General features: G+C 35.1%; 1 protein-coding gene across 3 annotated transcripts; it reads left to right on the top strand.

Annotated features, from left to right (window-relative positions):
• The first annotated feature begins 15,123 nt into the window (after positions 1 to 15,123).
• Positions 15,124 to 19,441, top strand: LOC140822919 (protein NPGR1). 3 transcript variants are annotated; one of them, XM_073183897.1, is made up of 6 exons: positions 15,124 to 15,347; positions 15,685 to 15,992; positions 16,268 to 16,526; positions 16,972 to 18,179; positions 18,617 to 18,764; positions 18,849 to 19,441. In XM_073183897.1, exons 2-6 carry the CDS (start codon positions 15,792 to 15,794, stop codon positions 19,160 to 19,162), a joined length of 2,130 nt encoding a protein of 709 aa, XP_073039998.1. In that variant the 5' UTR covers positions 15,124 to 15,347; positions 15,685 to 15,791; the 3' UTR covers positions 19,163 to 19,441. The 3 variants fall into 3 exon arrangements, with proteins under 3 accessions (XP_073039998.1, XP_073039996.1, XP_073039997.1); XM_073183895.1 differs by having other exon boundaries at positions 15,124 to 15,589; XM_073183896.1 differs by lacking the exon at positions 15,124 to 15,347 and having other exon boundaries at positions 15,604 to 15,992.
• The last annotated feature ends 1,078 nt before the right edge of the window (positions 19,442 to 20,519 follow it).

Genomic DNA, 20,519 nt, shown 5'->3' with positions numbered 1-20,519 from the left:
AATTTTATCACTTCACATAACACTTAAAATTTTTGCTCACTAGTTTATAACACTTAAATTTTTTCTCACTACTTCATAAAATTTTTCTCACTACTTCATAACACTTAAATTTATCTCTCTTAAACGATTTTACTACTTCACAACACTTAACATTTTTCTCTTTTACACGATTTTAGTTTCTTTTATATTTATTAAATTAATAAAAAAATTATTTTTCGAAACAAGTTAGCGACGAAAATCATGATTAAAGACTGTCGCTAAAATTAGCGACGGTCTATATATGCTAACCGTCGCTATTTTTTTAGCGACGATTTTCAAAAACCATCGCAAATTCTACCTACCACCACGGATAAAAACCGTTATCGTTGAACGGACTTTCAACAACACCCTCAGTTACAACTGTTTTAAAAAAGCTACGACTACAGATAAATTCGTTGTCGTATGCCGTTTTTTGTTGTAGTGATATGTCATACATAATATGTCAAGGCAGTAAAACATGTATCATGAAACAGATAAATATGCAACATTTAAGTGTCTATACTACGCTTGGATATCTCAATCAGTACATCACGCATGTCACTAAAACAATCTGACAGAAAGTTCTGAACCTAGACAATACCAACATAATGAAATCACTATCAAACCAGATCCTGAATTACCAAACATGCTACAATGTTCTTCCTAATAATCCTTAAGTCACTATTTAAGGTTTTAGGATTATACATGCATCCGTCGTCAGCCTGCTGATGATGTATCGATCTCAGTTCACCGACCCCTCCTCGGGTCGACACTGGCTCCGAAAATTCTCAACACTAAAGTGCCCTAGAAATTGGCTAGAAAACCTAAGGTATATGTCTAGAACTCTCTCTGAAGAATGCAGTGTAGGAAACAAAAGAAATCAGCTTTCATTTATAGGCTGCATCCGAACTAGTTCAGAAAATCCGAATTAATATTATCTGTCACGTGTCAGAATCTCATTTGTTCAGTTTGATTTCTCGGGATAATGTAATATGAAGTAGCTTGGGTTGTCCATTTTAAATACAGTAGATCCCAACAGCTTGATCTCGAATTATCAATTTTTTAATAATATTTAATTAACAACTCTTTAATCATCTCTTAATTAGTATTTCATTCAAAATAAGGATTCGGCTCATTACAATACATACTTCTCATTACACTTAATTTAATCTTTTATAAACTCAACATTTGAGTGTAATATTTTGAACTCTCAATTTTTCATAAATTCAACTCCTTGAATTTATTCTCTCCAAATTTTATTATCATAAATTCAACTTCTTGAATATACTATCTCATAATTTTATATAAATTTAACCTTTTGAACTTATTGTCTCAACGGGAACAAACGATTCAGTATTTGTGTGACCCTTAATAGTTCATGGATACAACAAGCCGTGAGTTCACAATTCTTTGTGATTCATGAAATTGTCCTTTTATTCATGCTTACCCTTATTTACCACATTCTATGTACCAACATTTGATCATGAGAACTTCATAAATAATTTTCCTATTAAACCCATCGAATCATAGTAAGACCGTCTAGTAGCATAGCCACATGATTCCCTAGGTATCACAGATAGTGCCTGCAAGAATCAATCGGTTATAATTAACGTACAATACGGTATCTTTATCTCATATATCTCTATCGAATATGCAACCATTGATTTATTGAGGGTTGTATATTGGATTCAATAGCTATGTGATACATTCATGAAATATTCATAGTGTCATCACATACACAACTAGAAAACTTTTGTCCCTAATGTACATCTTATACTTTGACCAGATATTTCATTCACTACTATTTTGTTAGACCACATAGGATATCCACACTCGTAGGTAAGCAGTAAATTCTCAGCTATGATTCACTGGCTCCTATACATGTTGTAATTGCACCCAACCTCGCCACCTTGTGACCCTCGCGGACTCGGTAAACTAGTCAAAACACAATCCTAGTATGTAGAGTCTCAGTGTTGTTCTGGGTCATAAGAACTAATGATGTACAATCATAATCACGGACTTTCCTCTTGATGAATGATAACTACTTGGAAAGTTCTAGGGAGGGTTGTTTGGTGCAATCATCATATGATTACAAATCTGCATGATTGACATCTCTATGCTCTTACCATGAAACATTGTACACAACATCACATATGCTAGTCTCAAGCTCAAGCAGTCTTTATCCTTGTTTTTAGGCGGCTGAATCGACTAAGAATGAATTTAGAATATATATTGTTTACAAATGAGTTTAAGATCGAATTACGATTCATTTGTATTAAAGTATAATCAAGATATTTATCTATGTCGATTGCATGAGTATACAGATAAATTAAAATGAAATCATGAAATGTAAATTATATTAAAATAAAGATTTTTAATTACAATTGAGTCAATAAATTTTTTAGTCAATCATTGACTTACATTGCATCTACTCTAACCCAAGTTTGATCTTTTCTTTGTTTAAAATTTAATAATAGTTTTCTTTTCCAATGCAAAATATTGAGGCTTTATTATTATTTATCTATCTATCCATCTATATATATATATATATATATATATATATATATATATATATATATATATATATGTATGCAATAACTTATTTTAATTATCATTGATAGCACTTTTTGTTGTTAATATCCATCAACATTCATTGCACATTAATGAAAGCTAATTACTACATTAGTCTCATGATGGCAAAAACTTATGTGAGACGGTCTTACGAGTTGTATTTTGTGAGACATATATCTTATTTGGGTCATCCATGAAAAAATATTACTTTTTATGTTAAGAGTATTACTTTTTATTGTGAATATCGGTAGGATTGACCCGTCTCACAGATAAAAATTCGTGAGACCTTCTCACAAGAGACCTGATCTAAGAGTAATATATCTCCATTGAATGAATGTTTAACTAAAATGTCATCGATCCGTGTAGCTGGTAGAAACTTTTCAAGCATAAGAGGCATGACCAACCTCATGGAATAGCTAAACCGACGACAACTGTGTAAGAGGTCACACCAATAAAATTAAGTCGAGGATAACTCACCACCCAAGATGTGGGTTTATGACTTTCATTTGAGACAAAATCTTAGGAACTTGATCTACTCCCAAATATCATATGTTAAACATTATGTTATTGTTCATGAACAAATGATAAGCAACGATCATGGCAACAAATCACATCGACTATCAGAAACACAACAATTCATAGCAAGAAGTCTATAAGAAATATAGTGAGTCACCGCATAAGTTATGACGACTATAAACAATAGATAAAATGATGAAATGTTTCTTTATTTTTTTAGCTTATATCTCAGAATATAAAGAGATAATATTTTTTTATTTATTGGGACAAATGTATTTCTAGACTTCTGTCTATGAATCTGTATTCAAAATTTTACAACATTATTATATTCTCTATTCAAATTTTTTTATTTAAATTGATTGAAGGTATTTGAATTTGAGTTTTTATGTACTTGATTATATTATTTTTGTAGTATTATTTATTGTGAAATTAATAGGTGGACGAAAAAAATTAGTGGATCTATGAGACCTCTGGTGGACGACAAACATGGATACATTGTTAAAAGAGATAATATCAAATAGATTTTTGTCATACGATTTTGTTCTAATTAAGTTATTATGCATGATTCTAAATTTTAATTGTATCAAACGTTAACGTATATTTTGTCGTTGTCAGATATATTTTGTCAACGGTCAAATATTTTTCTTTTATTTAAAGAAAATTGTATGACTTCGTATTATATTTTTATTTCTTAAGGTTTTATTAAATGATTTTTCATGATAATTTTGAGGCACCATTGTTTTCTTTGTGTGTTTTTTTCAAAACTAAAATATTTATGAAACCATGAGTTAATAAGGCGCCTTCTCTTTATTTGAAAAAAAATTTGAATAATATGAGTTAGTATTGATTTATGCTTTTTGTTGCTCGTATATACTTCAACTTCTTTGTTATTGTACTAGATAAATTATTTTTGAACTTTGAGTTATCATTTTTTTATGGAGGTTGTTTGTGTCATGAATTTTCTAAATTCATTTTGTTTAATATTGTTGGCTGCAATTGAATTTTCTGATATTCTATTATTTGTCTTGTTGTTTATATGAAAATATGTATGAGAGTACGCCAATCAAAGCCACATATTTTGGGTCTTATATTCTATGAAGAGGGTAATATATGATTTCTGTGAATTATATAATTTATTGGTTCTTCATACATGTAGTTAAGAAATGAATCAAATTTTGAATAAAAAATTTATGACAAACATAGTGGATCAAAAAACATGTTAAAAAAATAATGTTGCGTATTACTATGTCCCTATTTTTTTATGATATAATTCAAACACATTTTTTATATATTTGAAATTAAGTCTAAATAAGTGACATGAAACATATACATATATATTTGAAGGCATATTTAAAGCAAAATATTAAGATCAAGAATGATTCATATTTAAGTTTTAACGCAGCACAATGAAGAAGAAATTGGAAAATTGTATGTGTAAACCTTTAAGGGTTATATAGTGATTATGTCGCCACTTCATGGTTTGCAACATATTGATGTCATATAAGATATCAATATTTCTCAAAGAAAAAATAAAAAGAAAAAATTATTCATTCAGAAAAATAAATACATGAAAAAAATTGTGTATAATTATCATTCTATTTTTAATGGTATAAGAACAATTCTAAAGCTTTGTGAACACAATAGATCAATTTTGTGCATTTTTAGTAAAATTGGGACATTGATCCGGTTGCACTTTATTTCTTCCAATATTATCTCGATAGATTTTGAGGAGACTAAGAGATTGTTTTTGTCTATTTTTTATGTAAAAATGGCTAACAGACTAATTCATGAGATATATGATGGTAACACAGATAACTATTCGTCAAATAAATTCACTTAGACGGATAGTAAAATTCAAATTGAATTATACAATATTTCATCAAATTAATTTCGTCTATTATAAGATGCTCATGAAATCTAAATAATTGTATTATTATATGAGATATTGAATAAGACAAATACTTTTATATATATATATATATAAAAGTTGTTTTGTTTATGAGATTGAAACTTTATCATATCCATGATATGATGCACGCAATCATTGTTCCAGATCTTCTAAAAAATGACGAACGAAATGACTTTCCTGAATTATGTCAAATTAAACGTTGACACAGTTCTAAGATATAGTCATTTGAAAAGATTTTCAAGTTTTTTTCTCACACTGATTAATAAATAATTGTTAAAAATTTATTAAACTTGTTGAGGATCGAAGTTGAGTTCAGAGGGGGGGTGAATAAACTCTACTCGTTTTTCGTTCTGATGAGGTACTAAAATCCTGTTAAGGATAGTAGTTGATCTTGTGCAAATACTTTCACCTGATTACAGTAGAACGTGCGGAAACAATCTGATGAAGTAGTTGGAAAAACAATAAAGCAGTAGACATCAGTTGTTTATGGAAGTTCGAAGATAAACTCTTCTACGTCTCCCCTTCTTCTGTTTCCAGAAGGTATAACTAAAAGACTTTGGATATTACAGTACAACACTTGTACACACCCACTTCAGAAGGACTTACACCTCAGCCTACTGAAACTCTTAGTTTCTCAACTCACAAAAATGCGAAACACAAAGTTCTGAAAAGACTCTTTTCAGATTACAGACTCTTCTGATAAAATATTAGTGCAGTAAAGATCGTGAAGAGTGTAAGAATAAGTAGCACAAGATGATCTACAAAAGATCAGATATAAGCTATGAAGCGTGTGCTACTTTTCTTTGTGTTGAACTTTTTAAAATGCTCAAGGAAAACTGATATTCGTTTGATAAGAGAGTAGCTTTGTTCCTTGAAAATGATATTATGCGAGGTGTCGTGTCGAACAAGGATTTGATCCAAGTATATATAATCGACTGAGTTCAACGTTCACAATCAGAGAAGTCTTCAGATAACTGATACAATCAGTTTTATTACCGAAATAGGTTCCTGCAGAAAAGCTATAAAACAATCAGTCTTGTTTTATACTTAATTGGGTAATATGCATTAAATGACTCCGTATAGTATTTAATGCTGCAATTAATACTAGTACTAGGAACTCTTTAACGGTAACAATTAAGATAGCAACGTTAGAAAACGTTCTCTACTGGTTTGTATTGTTATCCCTTTTCTACTGGTTTAGTTTTACTAGAGCAGCAACTACTGATAAGCTATTCTGTTGTTCTGGTCTGCTGGTCTACTGGTTTTAGTTATCATCGCCACAATAAAATTCATGTCTAACAATTTCCCCCTTTGTGGTGATGCCAAAACCTAAACAGTAGAAAGTCGTTAAGTAAAACAGATAATCATTTAAACAAACGGATAATGTTAATAACGCATTAAAGTAAACAAATCAATCGGTTCCAATGTCCCTGTAAATGATTTCTTCATTTTGAGGTTCTTGATCTCTTTTGTTAGAAGGTTCAGCCTCATCTTCTGTTTGCCTAACTCCTGCTTGATATCCTCTATCTCCTTTATCTTCTCTATCTTCCCCCTTTTTGGCATCAGCGGCCACCACATGGGTAAAGAGATCATTCAGTCTGCCGGAAATATTTTGAATGCCATCGGTTAGCATCTCCAGATACGGGGTCTGAGAAGAGATGCGATTATCTAAGGCAGTGATAGATTGATTTTGAGAGTCAATCTTGGCATCCAAAAGTTCCACAGAAGTAGACAGTGATCGAAAGATATCATCATGCTCAGTAATTCGAGTGAGTATATCATTTTGAGCAAGCATGATGGCGTTGTGAGTCCTTGATACAGCTGATCTGAAAACAGAGGCTTCAGCATACATCTTGTTCGAGGTCTCCTTAGTGAGATAGATGTATTTCCCCATTCGCTCTCGGAAAGATTTAGCACCATTGAATTCCGCAAGGTTTTCACAAGACATGCGTTTTACTAAATCAGATACGTTGTTGAGGTCAGTTTGTAGACACTGAATCTGATGTTCGAGGTTGAATGCATCTGATTCCGGGGAAGGGGTTCGTTCAAGAATGCGTTGTTTGATCTCAGAAAGACGAGAATTCGTCGCAGTCAAAACAGGGAGGGAGACAGTCAACGCAGTAGAAACAGGAGGAGCATCTATTAATGCAGTAGAAGGACCAGGGTCTGCTGTGCTTTCTGCTGGAAGTGCAGAAATAGTAGGCTCAACAGCAACCAGAGGAAGAGTAGTATCTTCAGTAGGAAAGGCCAAGTCAGAGGCCAAAGCTTCTTCCATAGGTACAGTAGCAGCCTGTGAAACTGAAAATGCTACAATAGAAGGTGCAGAAGGCTGTTCCAGAAGAACGTTCATTTCTGCTTGATGTGCAGCAGAAAACAACTCTATGTTCGGCAGTAAAGAAGTAGTATCTGGTTCTGCTACTTGTTGCCCTGGGGTAGGAGACCCAGAAGCCGGCAATTCCAAAGTGGTAGAGACAGAAGGGACAATCGATTCAATGACTTCCTCAACTGAAGCCAGTTCATGCATAGACAATAGTGATGAGGACTGAATGGGCCTAGTCGGAGATGCAGGAGTACTAAGAACAGCAGCCTTTGGGGAGGCTGTAGTCCTTTCCTCAACTGTCTGATTCTGCTGAAAGATCGGGACAAGGCCAATATGATAAACAATAGGCTCTCCAAAGCCTTGTTCTTGAGCAAGAAGTTGCTCACTCATCTGCTTTAATCTGTCAGATATAATCAAAATAACATTTTGATCCTGAACAGCAGTAGGAACGGCATGATCAAAATTCGATTGAAGAACTTTCAGAACTGATTCTAATTTCTGACATTTTAGCTGATCGAGGATGAAGTTCCTTCTGCGCAAGGCCTCGATGACATTCTCTGTTTTTGCCAGCTGAAAAGTCCTCCTTTCTGCATTCATCATCTTGCTGTAATTCCCTTTTGTTTTGAAGTAGTCAAAAGAATGGAACAGTCGGACAGTATGCCATTCATCAAAGAATTTTATGTCATCGTTTGCAGAGGTCTCAATCTCTGCTAGATGAAGATCAACGCCGGTAGTGACAGTGGTGTTGTGACCAAAAGTAGGTGGTTCTTCAACCATTTTCCTTTTGCCTTTGTCAGTAGATAAAATGGGCGCAATAGGTCGGAAAGCAGAAGACCCGCTTGCTGGTTCCCGAATAACGATTCCAGATGATGGCTTAAAAGCAGTAGCAGAAGAAGGTGCTGAGATGGACACAGTAGCGAGTGCAGTCGAAGAAACAGTCGATCGAGCAGAAGGAACCTCTTCTGGAAAGACCTGTCGAATAGGTACTTTCTCAATTTCAGACAGTGCTGATGTCTTTTTCATCTTGAGAATGGTGCGCGGTTTCTTCTTGGCTGGGGTCGGTACTGATGGTCGAACAGCAGCAGCAGATTCTTCTGATGCTGTTTTATCGGAATCCGTCGAAATAATCAATCTTTTCTTCGAAATTTTCTTTTGAGGTTTGGGAGCCTCAGAATCAGTTTCCCCAATTTCTTTCTTCATCGCAACAAACTCCGCCACTGTTGGCTTAGGCCTTAGAGCCAATACATTTGCTGCATCAATCATGGTAACGGAAGTAGCATCGAGATCACTGGTAGATGCGAAACCAGCATCCTTGAGCAAAACACTGATCTGAACCGCGAAACCAGAACTCTTCCAAATAACCATATCCTTCATAATTCTGAAAATAAAATGACTCCAATCCACCTTAATCCCCTTGGTGATGGCAGTCATGACCTGAACTTTCTCCTTCGTCAACTTGTCGAAGGTGCCAGCCTTGATCAAAACAGCTTTAGCCACAATATCGGCCAGAATCTGATTCTCTATTTTGAGCAATTTCTTGTGGCAGGAAGGAGACACTTCTTCTCCAGATGCGGAGAAAAAGCTGAGAGCAACAGACATATCTGTCTTGGAAATATCAGATAGTTCAGAAGTACCCGAAATTGGAAGGAGGAAGGTTGCTCCTAGGTGTGCGGCATCAATGGAGATAGAAGCATCTCCTTGGGTATGAACAATCCTTCCTTCATGCACTGTTGCTTTGGCGTAAAATTCCAGGAGAGCATTTTTGTAGATAACTGCTGGTGCTTCCAGGAATTTACGGAGTCCTGATTTCTCAATATCCTGAAACATTTTCAAGAGATTCTCATCCTTGATGGTGAGAACGGAAGCAAAGTTAACCTGATAAGCGTTAAGAGTATATGCTCCAGCCATTTCTATATGCAGATGAGATCAGAAAAATTTGCAGTAGTTAGTTATGATATAGAGAAAGCAGTAGCTGAATAGCGATAGTTATGAAACAGTAAAGGTGAAAATGTGAAATATGAGATAGATATACAGCCGTCAAATAAACATAAAGACACGTATCAGTATGTTCTTGGTTGAGTGTTTGAAAAGTTTTACAGAAACTGTCAGAAAGACGAATGATTTTGAAAATTTTGAAAAAGAGCGGGCTGTCCAGACGGTTACTAAAAGAAATTAGAAAAGGATTTGTCATTTTATGATAACGTCTGCTGGAAGTTTCAGAGTGCTGAAATATACAAGCACTTTGTCAAAACCAGCAGTCTTGTAGTTTTATCGAAAAGACAAATATCCTATCTGTTTTCTGAAAAGGTGTCAAGCTCTTAGTCTGACTAAGATAATGTTCCCCCTCGGTAAATGCAATTAATAAGTAGTCATAATTGCGACAAGTGACTCTTGGCCATCTCTCAATCTGAGCCGTTGAAAATGAACAGTCGCAATTGTGTGATTCACAAGAGTCTTTGTTCCCTCTATAAATACATGCAAAGCTTGAACGAAGGTAAACAAGAACAATGAAAACTCAAGTAAAAGGAGAGTTAGAGTTAGATTCAGGAGATGAAGCAAAATTGTCCAGAGAGAAGTTTGAGGGTATCATAAATGTCGTAATGATCCTTGAAATACATTCCTTGAGTTGTAGTTTCCACAGTTATGCAGATCTTTTGCTTCGATTGAGTTTAAAATATAGCATCGATTTCTTCCAGAAGCATGCTAATGCAATTAGAGAGTGCTGGTGGATTGATGATGCTGAAATCCTCTCTGATGCCCTGTAAGGCATCTAAAAATTACATTAGTGCTGGCAAGACCTAAGCTTGCTAGATTCTTTCTAGGCCTTTCTCTTTCGAAGAAGACCATCTTTTTCCTGTTGAAGTACTTTGCAAGCAAATGTCAGAAAGCTCCTATTACAGAAGACAAGCACTACATGTAACGCTAATGGTTAAATAGCAAAGAAGATCTACTGTTTTTCCTTATGCATCGTGTAAAGTACTGAAATGGTTTCTAATAAAATTCCAATTTTGCTTATCTGACTTCTCTCTTCTGCTTTTCTGCAAATAGCTCACTGTTAGTTCAATGCGATAACAAACAATTAATAATAGAAGTTTAACTAAGATATAAATAGTCAAGTTAAATCTATCAAACCAAGAGAATTACGAAAGTAAGAAAACTTATTTTCTGGTAAGGGTTTCGTGAAGATATCTGTTGTTTGTTGATCAGTAGAAACATATTCCAGACGAATGTTTTTCTTCTGCACATGATCTCTAATAAAGTGATGTCTGATGTCTATGTGCTTCGTTCTGGAATGAAGTACTGGATTTTGTGTGATTGCAATTGCACTGTTATTGTCACAGAATATAGGTGATTCGGAGGCTTGAATCCCATAGTCTCTTAACTGTTGTTGAATCCACAGTATCTGAGAGCAGCAGCTTCCAGCAGCCAGATATTCTGCTTCTGCAGTAGATGTGGCTATGGAAGTCTGTTTCTTGCTAAACCAGGATATCAGCCTATCACCAAGAAATTGACAAAAACCACTTGTGCTTTTTCGGTCTAGTTTGCAACCTGCATAATCAGCATCTGAATATCCAATAAGATTTAACGATGAATCATTGGGATACCATAAGCCGACGTTTTGAGTTCCTTTCAAGTACTTCAAAATACGTTTAGCAGCAATATAATGAGATTGTTTGGGGTTAGATTGAAATCGAGCACAAATGCAAACAGCAAACATGATATCTGGTCTACTGGCAGTTAAGTATAATAAAGAACCAATAAGACCTCGATACTGAGTTACCTCTACTGGAATACCACTTTCATCTTTATCAAGCTTAATAGATGAGCTCATTGGAGTAGAAGCAGCAGAGCATGCTTCCATTCCAAACTTTTTCAGAAGCTCCTTGGTGTACTTGGCTTGATTTATAAAGATTCCAGTCTCTGATTGCTTAATCTGTAATCCTAGGAAGAATGTTAATTCTCCCATCATACTCATTTCAAATTTATCCTGCATCAATTTTCCAAACTTTGCACATAATTTGGGGTTAGTTGACCCAAAAATAATATCATCAACATAGATCTGTACTAAAAGAATGTGCTTATTTTTTACTAAAGTAAATAAAGTTTTATCTACTGCTCCGATGGTAAAATCATGATTAATAAGAAATTGTGATAGAGTGTCATACCAAGCTCTAGGTGCCTGTTTTAGACCATATAGAGCTTTGTGTAATTTAAATACATGATGCGGAGAGAAATGGTCGATAAAACCTGGAGGTTGTTCGACGTATACTTCTTCTTGTAAAAGACCATTTAGAAAAGCACTTTTCACATCCATTTGATATACTTTGAAATTCTTGAAAGCAGCAAAGGCTAAGAATATTCTGATTGCTTCGAGCCTTGCTACTGGTGCATAAGTCTCATCAAAGTCTATGCCTTCTTCTTGTCTGAAGCCTTGAGCTACCAATCTAGCTTTATTTCTCACCACTGTGCCTTCTTCATTGAGTTTGTTTCTGAATACCCACCGAGTTCCAATGACAGCTTGATGAGATGGTCTAGGTACTAGAAACCAAACTTCATTACGTTTAAATTGATTCAGCTCCTCTTGCATGGCTTCAATCCAACTAGGATCCAGAAGAGCTTCTTCAATCTTCTTTGGTTCATCCTGAGATATAAAAGCAGCATGTATGTATTCATTAAGCATTTGCCTTCTGGTTCTCAACGGCGCTGCTGGATTACCAATAACCAATGATGGAGGATGAGATTTTCTCCAGATAAACGGATTAGAATGGACATCTTCCTGATTTGATATGTTAAGATTGTCTTCTACAGAACCAGTAGTAGGTTCTTGAGCATCTTCTGCTGGTATTGGTAGATCCAGAGTCTGTACTTCTGGTTCCACTATTGGAATGTCTGGTTCTGGATTTTGAAGATCCTTGGTATTTGCTTCTACATCATCTTCACTGTCGATTTCCAAGTGAATCATGTCTAACATGTTACTTAAATCAGATATGTTAGAAATTTCAGCACTGCTGTCTTCATCGAAGACAACATGAATTGATTCTTCAACATTAAGAGTTCTATTGTTGAAGATTCTAAAGGCTCTGCTTACAGCAGAGTAACCAAGAAATATTCCAGCATCTGATTTTGAGTCAAATGCCGTCAAATGATTTTTGCCATTATTTAGTACAAAACATTTGCAACCAAACACATGAAAATAAGATACATTGGGCTTCTTCCCTTTCCATATTTCATACGGAGTCTGGTTGTGTCTTTTGTTGACCATATATCTGTTTTGCGTGTAACAAGCAGTATTGATAGCTTCTGCCCAGAAGCGCTGAGAAATGTCTGCATCTGCTAGCATTGTTCTAGCTGCTTCTTTTAGAGTTCTATTTCTTCTCTCAGCCACTCCGTTTTGTTGAGGAGTTCTGGCAGCTAAATATTCATGATGAATTCCCTGCTCATTCAAATATAACTCAAGATACTTGTTAGTGAATTCAGTGCCCCGATCACTTCTGATTTTAATGATGGTAGAAGATTTTTCATTTTGAATCCTTTTCAGAAGCTTGATCAAGAGACTACTGGTTTGATCTTTTCCTGCGAGAAAGATTACCCAAGTGAATCTAGAAAAATCATCAATAACAACAAGAGTATATTTCATTCCCCCTAAGCTCATGATGGGGATAGGACCAAATAGATCCATATGCAGTAGTTCCAGACATCTTGAAGTTGATTTGCTATCTTTGGTCTTGAAGCTGGATCTTATCTGTTTCCCAAGCTGACAAGCAGAACAAACGTGATTTTTAACGAAATTAATGTCAGGTAAACCATCAACTATATTCTGCTTCTTGAGATAATTAATTGACTTGAAATTCAGATGATTCAGTTTCTTGTGCCATAGCCAGTGTTTATTGCTAAGAGAAGCAACTAAGCATGTAGGAGTATTGACATGATTTGAGTTCCAAGAGACTCTGTAAGTGTTGCCTTCTCTTTTTCCTGTTAACACAGTAGTTCCAGCAGAATCTCTAACTATAAATGAATGCTTTTGAAAAGCCACAGAATACCCATTATCACATAGTTGACTAATGCTGATAAGATTGTAACAAAGATTGTCAACTAATAGCATATCATTAATAGTTATATTACCATGGATAATCTTACCCTTACCCATGGTTTTACCTTTTGAGTTGTCTCCAAAAGTTATCTTTGGTCCAGTACAGCTTACTATCTCGGAAAGTAGATTTCTTTGTCCAGTCATGTGTCTGGAACAACCACTGTCCAGATACCATGTAGAGTTACTGATTTCTGCTTCCTTCTGCTGTTCATGCAAACACAAATTTTAGTAACTGGTACCCAAATCTATTTGGGTCCAAGCCTTATCAGTCCTTTGGGAACCCACATTTGTACGATTCTTGGTGACTTTGTACTTCGGGTATCCAAAGATGTGTGTGCAACAGAAGGTCTGTTATTTCTAACAGTATGCATACCAAAATGTTGTTCTTCCCTTCTGTTTCTGTTTTCCAGTCTGTATCTCTTCTGAACAGGTTTAGAATTGTAGTACTGGTAGTTTTTAACCTTCATAGGATGTTGTCTTCCAGAGTTGAATTCTTTTCCGAATCTAGAACTCTGGTCAACTTTTTCCTTAGGTTTAACGTAACCCAGACCATAGTGCATTCTTCTGTTCATCAGATTTACATTCCTTTCAAATGAAGCAGTAGGTACTTCTGGTTCCTGTACCACACTGGATTTCACAAAGTGAATGTATTTCCCTTTGCACATATCCAGTGTTGGTTTAGTATTCGTTTCAGAAGTGCCTTCATTATTACAAAAACCGAGACCACTCCTATCTCCTGACTGTTTTTGTAATTCTTGCATCTTTTCCAATGAAACAGAAGACTTGTTATACATATTTTTAGTCACAAGTAAAAACCATTCACGACTAAAAATAATATTTATTCTTATGAGTTATAGTTGATGATTGTCAAAAACTGAAAAATCATTCAATAATAAAATAAATATTTTGAAAATAAAATTACTGGATAAAAAATGTAGAAAACCGAAAAAAAACGTCCTGATAGGGAAGTAAACTACGAGCATGTCATATCCCAGATAAGGATTTTAAATAACATAATAGATGTTAAAGACAATCATATACTTGCTGAGTATACCAAAATGGTTATATATATATATTATAACAAATTACGACAAAGAGTTGTTGAGTTATCAAAATCAACCAAGAAGTATATTCAAAAATGCGTCATGTGGATAAGATATTCAAAAGTGCGTCATGTGGATAAGATATTCAAAAGTCTGTCATGTGGATAAGATAACTTCTCCGATTCATATATGTCTATGGTTATGATTTTTGATTTTGTGGTTTGATTTGTTTCAATTAATAAATACTATTAGCCGTATTTTAATTCATTTAAATATTATCAAAATTTCCTACTTATATTTCCAGTAATTTATATATATATATATATATATATATATATATATATATATATATATATATATATATATATATGAATTTGTTACCCTGCACACCAGGTGTGCAGGGTATCATGAGCACCGCCTAGGTGGCGGTGCATGATTGGTCAGCTTTTTTAAAAAAAAAACAAAACAAAAAATTTTGTGTGGTTGTGGACGTGCCACGTAGACAGACGCTCATAGGTGTGCAGGGAAGAGATGTACAGGGTATCATTGCTCATATATATATATATATATATATATATATATATATTATATATATATATATATATACCCAAAAAAGGAACACAGAGAATCTTTTGAACAGCCGCAGCGGCTCTGCAACGACCTTTAACTCCCATCCCCATGCCTCACACTCTGTCACTACAGTCAAACCAACTTCTTATTAGGCTATGACCAAAATACAACACGTTGTATTAATTTATTGAATTAATAATATCATGAAAGTGAGAATGTCCTGTCAAACTCAAACTCAGATCTCCAAAACATAGTACCGTTTTCAGAAATTTTGCTCGATCAGAACCATTGATCATTTCTCTACACAATGTAAATATTTTTTATTTTGTTTTCTGCACTTCTTGTTTTTTTATGGTCAGCTTTCCTTGTTCTATAGCCATCTTCCTGCTTCAGTCCCTTTCAATGTTTTGCGGATTCTGGTGTGGTTGTTTTTGTCTCCTTTCGGGTTCTCTACTCTGGGTTCTATAAAAAAAACTTGAAGTTGGATTTTTTTTTGTTCGATATTGTTGTTTTTCAGAACAGACCCGTGTCTGAATTAGTGAAGAAATCAGGTTCTGATTAGTTTAAAGAGTTGGTCTTTCGTACCCACTGGTTTTATTGCATCCTTCTTACACCTTTTCTTTTATTGCTTATTTGCTTTTTGCAGGGGTTTTAATAAAAAATTTGTGAGTGAAAAGGGGACATTTTGATCACACAAGAAAAGGGTGGTGATATATTTTTTCTTGGGGTTTCAAAGGACACAAAGAAGAAGAAATGTTGTGCGCTTGTTCTGGAGAGAAATTCAAGTTTGAGGAGGCTGTGACTCAGTCTCCAGAGTCATTAGCTACAAGGGATTTCTCCGCAAGTGCACTTTCATCAAGAACTGGGACTGTTGATTGGGAATCAAAACTTGAAGATGCTCAAGTTGATGAAGCTGAATCAACCTTGAAAGAGGCACTCTCTCTTAACTATGAGGTACTTTAGCAACCAATTTTCCTTCATTTTCTGTAGCGTCTGCGCCACGGATTGAACAAGTGAAAAGACTTTGAGTTACATGGCTTTATTATAGTGTTGATAGTTGGATCCTGTATCGCTCTAGAGTTCTCATATCACTGGTGAAAATTACGCATTATTTAATGTTTCAACCGCTGTACACCAAGTTTTCATATTTGGATTGAGAATCACATTCAACGAGTACTCCAGTTTTATTTCTTGAAACTAAGCAGATTGGCTTTTGATTATGAGTTTAGGAGGCTAGAGCCTTGTTGGGGAGACTAGAATACCAGAGGGGTAATTTTGATGCTGCTCTGCAAGTTTTTCAAGGGATCGATATCAAAATCTTGATGCCTAGGATGTCAAAAGCTATCAGTGACAGTATTCGGAAACCGAAATTACGTGGCGGAAGTCGATGTGGTGTGGCTAGTATAATGTCTCTGCATTCAGTGAGTCTAATTCTCGAAGCAATCTTGCTCAAAGCAAAATCTATGGCTGAGCTTGGACGAATTAAAGGTAACCGGCACAAGGCAACAAATAGATTTTACTATGGGTTTTTATCAGAATCTGCAACTCTTAGCTTTGTTCTCCACAAACAAAACTAGAAGCGACTTCTCGGTTTTGGTTTAGAACCAGATTTGAAGACCTGTGTTTCAAATCTTGTACTAAAAATATGAACCAAAACAGGAATTGTAGGAAATTTAGTGATTATGTGAGATTTGATTCTTTTAAAACCTAAAAGGATACGGACAAATACTTTATATGAACTGAATTACTCGATTCATATGGATTTAGTTCAACAAGCCATTTCTTTCCTTCTCTTTTTCCCAATTGTCAAATTGAACTAGAAATAAATACAACACGGTTATCAAAAAGGAATCGGAACCTAAACATTTTCCATTGATGGATTTCACTTTTGGTTATACTAATCTTTTTCTTTTTGTGTTTTAATGAATACTAGAAGCTGCAAAAGAGTGCAAAATCATCTTGGATACGGTTGAATTAGCTCTGCCAAATGGTATATCAGGGGGATTATGCATTGAGAGCAAGATACTCGATATGTTTCATAAAGCACTTGAGCTTCTTCCCAAACTTTGGATACAGGAAGGCTCTCTAGATGAAGCGGTTACTTCATATCGAAGAGCTCTTGTAAAGCCTTGGAGCTTAGATCCTCGAAAACTTGCAGAGACACAGAAAGATTTGGCTGCTATATTGCTCTATGGTGGAGTTGAATCCAAAAGTCCATCTCGATATAAAACTCAGGAACCAGCATTTCTGAAAAATAACACGGAAGAATCAATCCTCCTGTTATTTATACTTATGCAGAAGGTTTTGTACGGTGAAATAGATTGGGATCCAGAAATAATGGATCATTTAACTTTCGCACTCACAATCACGGGGCAGTTTGAGTCTTTGGCTGATCACGTGGAGCAAGTCCTTCCTGGTATATATAATCGAACAGAAAGATGGTATTTTCTTGCACTTTGTTATGGTGCTGCAGGTCAGAATGCAACAGCGATAAACCTTTTAAAGAAAATGTCAGGCCTTTCAGAAGCTAAGCACAAAAGTCACTTGGCATCATTCTTGCTGGGAGCGAAGTTGTGTGCTCAAGTCCCGAATGAGTCATTGGAAGGGATAGATTTTGCACAAAGAGTGATAGATATTTCTATAGACCGAAACGAGCATCTAAACAATGAAGTACATAAGTTTCTTGGGGTATGCTGTGGAAACGCAGCAAGAATGTCCATTTCAGATTTTGATAGGACTAAATTGTACAAGGATTCACTTGACTCCTTAAACAAAGCTTCTCAAATTGGCATTAAAGATCCCGAGATTTATTTTAATCTCGGGCTGGAAAATGCGATTCAGCGGGACTTTGGCCCAGCTTTCGAAAATGCGATTATGTATTCTAAAATCATGGCAGGATGTTCGGGGAAGGGGTGGAAACTGATGGCACTTGTTGCTTCTGGAGAGCATAAACTAAAAGATTCCGGAGCCATCATCGACCTTGCTTTGGATGAAATGGGAATTATTGACCAGCTAGAACTTTTGAGGCTCAAAGCTGTGATTCAGATTGCTGAAGAGAACCCAAAGCAAGCAGTAGAAACCTACAGGATTTTGCTGTCTTTGATCCAAGGGCTTGACGAACATGAGAAGAACATGGATGAGGTGTGCGCGCTTTAGAATTCATTTTATGAAATCTTGAAAGTGAACTTGCAGAATCTCTTGAACAGTTGCGGGAATACATCTTTTACTATTTATTAAGTTTAAGCATATTAGAATAACTGTTTTTGGTGTCTTTGGTCTGTTTTTTGGTTTCCCTATTTTGCTCATATTTGATATCAAAATTACATTTTTATTTTTTTTAATTTCAAAAAACATTTTTATTTTTATTTTTTTTATTACAATTATTCAAATAGCACTTTAGTACCTCGATAATTTGTCAAATTTCATTTTAGTCCATAAATAATTATAAAAAAAAATTGTACACACGCACTGCGTGTGCAGAGTAGCTAGTCTGTAGTAAATTTGATGGCCATTTCTTGAGTCTTTCCGCTTGAAGGAAACTATTGATCTTCAAATTCTTTAGTGTTTTTGATTTTCAGGTCCTGACTACGAGGAGCTTGGAATTAGAAGCCTGGCTAGATTTGGCTGGAGTTTATTCAGACCACGAGTCATGGCTTGATGCAGATATTTGCATAGAAAAAGCTAAGGCGACTCGGATTTACTCCCCTCGTTGTTGGCATGCAACAGGTTTACATTCTTTTCTAATTCTCTCGTGATTTCTAATAAGAACATTGGGTCATCCTGTTTACATGTTTTCTTAAACGAATCCAGGCTGTCTTCTTGAAGCTCGAGAAAGACACAAGGAAGCCCTCGTCGCGTTCTCGGTTGCATTATCAATAGATCCAGATTATGTCCCAAGCATTGTTTCAACTGCCAAAGTACTGATAAAATCGGGACATGACGAGTCACTTCATGTCGCGAAAAGTTTCTTGATGAATGCTCTTCGTTTGGAACATACGAACCATGACGCATGGTTCAGCCTCGGATTGGTGTATAAAATGGAAGGATCAATGCAGCAGGCAGCAGACTCTTTTCAAGCTGCACACGAGCTTAAGGTTTCTGCCCCCGTCCATAGCTTTATCTGACCGTATTTTGGAGCCAAGAAATTTAGTAGAAGAAGCCTCAATGTGAAGCCATAGCCATTACCTACCAAGGCACAAGCCTAGAGCCCCAAAGCCTTCCATTTCAAAAATGAAGGGTCGTTATCCGGAAAAATAAAGGCAACAAATGCAAGGTTTTTGGTTGTTATAATTAACAACCATTTTTCTGTGAAACAATTGTGGGATTATTATCTTATATAATATTAGCCACCCCAAATCAGCACTTGAAATTCTACATTTTGTTGGATATTCTTTAGTGTGTTTCAGGCCTTTGCATGTGTTTTTTCGATTTTGTCAGGTCAGTTCACCTCATTTGAGGTTTGACGTAATATCCACGTACAATCCAAAATATGTAGTTAAATCTAATTGCATACGAATACTTATCTTATTTAATAATCGCATGTATATAAAAATAACTGGAAAAAAATACTATTATCACAAACTTAAAATTGAAATATTGCCCTTGTATGGAATATTGCACAAAAATTCCTTTTGCACCAAGATTGATTAACTTATAAAAGCTTTTAAAAATTTACATATTATTCTATGTTATATCGAGTGAAATATATATGTGTGTGTATACCCACAATTGAATATCCAAAATAAGTAATTACATTTTATTGCATAAGAATAATTGATCTTATCTAATGCTTGGGTGTAAACATAATCTTTACCTAGTAGTACCTCTATTCTCCTTCATCGTGTACCAGTGGGAGATGCTAAATCAACGTCAAACCATCAATTCTTTTTAGGACAAATTTCTTTGCATGGTTCATTACATTGTCATATTCTTTTCTTTGTCGTGCATCACGGTGGAAAGGAGTCTGCCGATATTGTGCCCAGGTTTCGTGAAACTTTGGGTCAAATCCATGCCAGGCTTCTTTCCTCTAAACAAAAGGGGTACAAATATACATGGTATGCATGCATGCCTTTGTTTTATACTTGTTCTTCTGTATAATCCACGACTTCTCGTTCGATATGTAAGTCTCTCATATTTTGCGAGCCGACCAAAACTGGGATTTTTCCACAGTATATGCGATGTCATGGAAAACCAAAACATGTGATAGGTCTTTTGAGTTTTTTTATTTTAATTAGTTATATCTGGATAAGGTAAAATATGAGATGAAATACAATTTGGGATGGAGGTGTAAACTCTTATGATTTCTCTGTTTTTTGTTTTAATTATTAATCTTTGGTTTTTTGTGGGATTTTGATGCTACTTTAATCGATTGATAATTATTTTATCAACTGTCAAGAATCATGAGAATAAGTTAACAATGCATGTGATTCAATCATTCAACCAATGCTGACATGTTTTGAATTTGTTCCCAATTCTGTTTGT

This window comes from Primulina eburnea, chromosome 2, assembly GCF_022965805.1.
Source record: "Primulina eburnea isolate SZY01 chromosome 2, ASM2296580v1, whole genome shotgun sequence".
Classification (NCBI taxonomy): Eukaryota; Viridiplantae; Streptophyta; class Magnoliopsida; order Lamiales; family Gesneriaceae; genus Primulina; species Primulina eburnea.
This window is presented reverse-complemented; position numbering and strand designations above follow the sequence as displayed.

Coding starts and splice junctions, on each gene's coding strand:
- LOC140822919 (XM_073183897.1), top strand. CDS start 15,792: ATGTTGTGCGCTTGTTCTGGAGAGAAATTCAAGTTTGAGGAGGCTGTG. Junction 15,993..16,267: donor CACTCTCTCTTAACTATGAG/GTACTTTAGCAA, acceptor TTATGAGTTTAG/GAGGCTAGAGCCTTGTTGGG. Junction 16,527..16,971: donor TGAGCTTGGACGAATTAAAG/GTAACCGGCACA, acceptor AATGAATACTAG/AAGCTGCAAAAGAGTGCAAA.